General features: G+C 45.4%; 1 protein-coding gene across 1 annotated transcript in view; it reads left to right on the forward strand.

Annotated features, from left to right (window-relative positions):
- Positions 1-2450: 2450 nt before the first annotated feature.
- Positions 2451-4524, forward strand: part of LOC106811936 (poly [ADP-ribose] polymerase 2-like) — an 18037-nt gene continuing 15963 nt past the window's right edge. Inside the window, exons 1-3 of the mRNA XM_014815680.1 lie at positions 2451-2635; positions 3578-3786; positions 4147-4273. Of these exons, the coding sequence (XP_014671166.1) occupies positions 2611-2635; positions 3578-3786; positions 4147-4273 (361 nt within the window). The 5' untranslated portion in view covers positions 2451-2610. The remainder of the gene's footprint in view (positions 2636-3577; positions 3787-4146; positions 4274-4524) is intronic.

The raw sequence follows: 4524 nt of genomic DNA on the forward strand, positions 1-4524 counted from the left end.
ACTCTCTCTCTCTCTCTCTCTCTCTCCGCCCCCTCCTCTCTCTCTCTCATGCACACACTCACTATATGCCCTATTCTCTGTCTCACATCCCTCTTCCTCCCCCCCTCCCTCCCTTCCTGGCGTACACACCAGCATTTGCATGGTTTAGCATAAATCTGCATATCCTGTAAACGGCTTTTTCGCGTGTAGAGTGCGACAGCGAATTTTTCACAGCGAGTGATAACGTGATTATAGAATGCAGCGCGTACATTTTACAATATGATCCATGCTATTACGCAAAATAAATCATTGATGAATTCTATCACCGCTTAGCTGGAAGGTATCCGTTCTTTTACTAGTTTTAGAAAGGATTTTGCTAGAATATATACATAAATATTTCAACACCTATGGTCCCAGATATATATATATATNACTGGTATATTACAGGTAATGTCATACTGGTACATTACAGGTAATGTCATACTGGTACATTACAGGTAATGTCATACTGGTACATTACAGGTAATGTCATACTGGTACATTACAGGTAATGTCTCACCCATACGTTACAGCTAACATCTTGATACTGATGGACAGTTATAAGCAAAATTCTGGCCCTCGTTCTAATGCTGTCTTCCCACAATGATATCTTTAGAGATCTGGGTTAATATCAAAGTTATATCATGTCAGCCTCATGTTCACACGCTGTCGTCTTTCTTCCTGGGATAGGATGCTACTGTGGCATGGATCTAGGCTCACAAACTGGGCCGGAATATTGAGTCAAGGCCTGAAGATCGCCCCTCCCGAGGCACCGGTCACCGGATACATGGTAGGTAATCACTAATGCTGCAGCACCCGGTCACCGGATACATGGTAGGCAATGCTGCAGCACCCGGTCACCAGTGTTGTAGTCGAGTCCGCACCCCCCGAGTCCGAGTCCGAGTCCGAGTCCGCACCCCCCCGAGTCCGAGTCCGAGTCCGCGCCACCCGAGTCCGAGTCGACATCACCCGAGTCCGAGTCCGAGTCCGAGTCCGAGTCCGAGTCCAGTTTTGATAAAAAAAAGGGGGGCACAGACCGACAAGGCCACTCACTTCTATGTATGTGTTTGTTCAAAAATGGGGGGGTGTTTCCTGTCCCCTGGATTTGTCACTTGTTTGCATAAAATAGAAAGTACCATAAAACTTGCATAAGTCGACACTTACGTCTATTATGTCACATTAAAATTTCAATGGATTTCTTATTATTTTTTATTTTTAAACATATAATGGTGCATTGTTTGTTCATCCTCACATGCCATTTTGAAATGCTGTATTGTCCATGCTGATGATGATGATAGTTGGATTGTGTCAATGCGTGAATTGTTTACATTAAATACTACGAATACGATCATTACAGCATACAAATAGGGCTATAATATATTTAGTGAGTTCCCAAGTTGTGAATGTATGTGGTACATTGAGGTTACCATAATATTTCTTTTTCCACTACGTACCGTTGTTTACAAAATACTAAGAAATAAGAATAGTACTATAGTAGTACTAATTAAGCACAGACCCAACAGTACAACATACTGGTGTATATCGAAAAAGACCGTGACGGTGAAAGTTGACGTTACGATCGTCAGTCATGCAACTTGGTTGGGCTATGACATGTTCAGATCGTTACTGAATAAGGCAGACCAGTGGTATATAGTAAAAAATTCAGAGTCCGGCAATAGAAACTGAACATGTGTTGGTAGACGTACGTTTCGAACAGATACTGCAGCACCAGCTACTACTACTAGTAGGAATGATTAGAGCATTCCAACCACAGGCACTTGGAACGTCTAAAAAAAAAAGTAAACACGAAATGTATTTACTACCAGTCTTAATGTTTCTCTACTCTATTTCGCCTATTATTGCCGATATTGCGATAACTACCCGTAAATGCTCATCTGCAACACACAAGTACACCGCACGCCCGCCCTGTGCACACAAACAACATGAATAATACTAAGAGATCGGCAATAATAGGCGAAATAGAGTAGAGAAACATTAAGACTTTGGTGGTAAATACATTTCGTTTTTATTTACCTTTTTTTTTAATTGAGACGTTCCAAGTGCCTGTGATTCCAACCACAGGCACGGGCCGTCTGTGTAGCTGGCAGCTGATAAACCAGCGTCAATAGCACGGTCCTTCAGAAGACTCCTAATTATAACTATTTTCTGATCACGCAAAGCAACCTCACCTGTCAGGAGTTGAATAAGCTCAGAAATCTGTCACTAAAACACTTCCGTCCACAACTTGCAACACCAGTTAATCACATATAACACGTTAAATCCTTCCACCGCGATCTGCACTACGGCATCTGATCAATGATCAACCAACCACACCGTCGAAACTAAACTTTCTAGTGATGTTCATCCGATTGCGACAATAGATGTCGCCAGTATACTAGGAAACGTTTTCATCAATATTTCTGTGGCGCGAAAAGTCTGTGTTTACGTAGGGTCCTAGTTGCACACGTTTGATGATCGTGACTTCTGACTGCGAGCAATATCTGCCAATAGCTTTGATTTAAAAAATTGAATTGACACCCAGTAAAGTGTACACTATTTCCACACTCAGCTTGTTAAGGTATATTTTATGTTATGCCTGGCAGAAGGAAGAAAACAGGTAAGAATGTATTAGAGATTTTTACGGTCTCGAGTAGCTCCAAGAAACGGTATTGCTAGGGTTAGAATACCCTATTGACGTTGTATTGACGTTCGTTAGTCACACAGCCTGGTCGGGTTAGGTCTCGAGTTAGTTTACAGTTTGTGATCGTCCCAGTCACAGTGTGCCCAACTCGCAGCTAGGGTCTGCATACCTCCCAAAGTGACGCGTCGTCGACCGACCAATCGGAGCGCTCGCAGCTCAGGCACTAAAGCTGATAAATATAAAGCTAAACCCTAACCCTAACCCTTACCAGTAACCATCCACTCACGATAGCCAGATTAAATAATGCAACCACAAAACATCGCGTCAGCTTTAGTGCCTGAACTGCGAGCGCTCCGATTGGTCGGTCGACGACGCGTCACTTTTGGAGGAGCTGCGAGCGCTCCGATTGGTCGGTCACTTTGGGAGGTATGCAGGCCCTAGCTGTGAGTGTGGGACCATGCATATTTCGTACAGTAGAGTACTACTAGTACTAGTCTAGTAGTAGGCTGCTGTACATAACACAACGCACACGTGGAACTCTATATCACCTAGCTCTAGTACTATAGCCCGCGTACAGTTGCCGCAGGCGCTGGATGGCGCCAGCGGCAACTGTACGCGGGCTATAGTACTAGAGCTATATCACCTTGCTGTATGGTGTGATATTTCAGCAGTCGTATTCAAAATATTATTAATGGCTATAGTAATGCCAAATTGTTAACATTCGACTCGTGCCCTTTCTTATGCTCGGTGTCACTGTGATGTGTCGTTGTCTCAATAATGTCTGCTCTGTATAAAGTTAATTAAGTGTTCATAAAAATAAGTCCAATTAATCGGACCCTCGAATCGGGCGCCGTCAGATGCTGTCGTCATGACGATTGCGTGTCCTACTAGTACAGCAGGCGACGCGATTAATTGCAGTTGAGAACGGAGTCGGCGGCGATGCTGCCGCCGTGGAGAGGAAGGTGAAAGAGGAAGAAGAGGAGCAGGTCGTGAGTAATGGTTCGGGAGAAGGAGAAGGTAGCGTCGACCTCACGTGGGAATGGCAAGCAGACGGCGGAGTCTGGACGCCGTTTTCGAAGGCGGACGTCACGCAGATTAACAACGCGCTGCAGCGAGGACAGCAGGAGGTGAGCAGCTCTCATTCACCAGGATGGCAGTACATAATTCATAAACATCGTCATGCTAACCTTAACCCTCGACCTCAACCTCAACCCTAACCCTACCATGAACCCTAACCCTCAACCTTAAACCTAACCCTCAACCTCAATCCTAACCCTAACCATCAATCCTTAACCCTAACCCTCAAGCTTAACCGTAACCATTACCCTCAATGTTAACTCTAGCCTTCAACCCTAACCCTACCATTAACCATAACCCTCAACCCTAACCCTACCATTAACCATAACCCTAACCCTACCATTAACCATAACCCTCAAACCTAACCCTACCATTAACCATAACCCTAACACTAACTCTTTCTCGCGCAGGTGACGATGACGGCGAACAACAAGGTGAAGTTCACCGTGAGATTTGCGCGCATGGTGCAGAAGAACAAGACGACGGGATGGGAGCGAGCGATCCGCTGCGCCGTCGTCGACGCCGACGACAACGCAGGTATCCCCGCCTCCGATCCATATACGCTCGTAATTAGAGGGACCCGGAGGAACGTTAGACGTGTGTGTGCCAGAGGCATGTATCTACGGGATGTAGATCCACTGCCACTACCCCGTGTGTGAAAAGCCGGCATGTATCTACGGGATGTAGATCCACTGCCACTACCCCGTGTGTGAAGGGCAGACATGTATCTACGGGATGTAGATCCACTGCCACTACCCCGTGTGTGAAGGGCAGACATGTATCTACGG

The sequence above is a fragment of the Priapulus caudatus genome, unplaced genomic scaffold, assembly GCF_000485595.1.
Source record: "Priapulus caudatus unplaced genomic scaffold, Priapulus_caudatus-5.0.1 Scaffold593, whole genome shotgun sequence".
Classification (NCBI taxonomy): domain Eukaryota; kingdom Metazoa; phylum Priapulida; class Priapulimorpha; order Priapulimorphida; family Priapulidae; genus Priapulus; species Priapulus caudatus.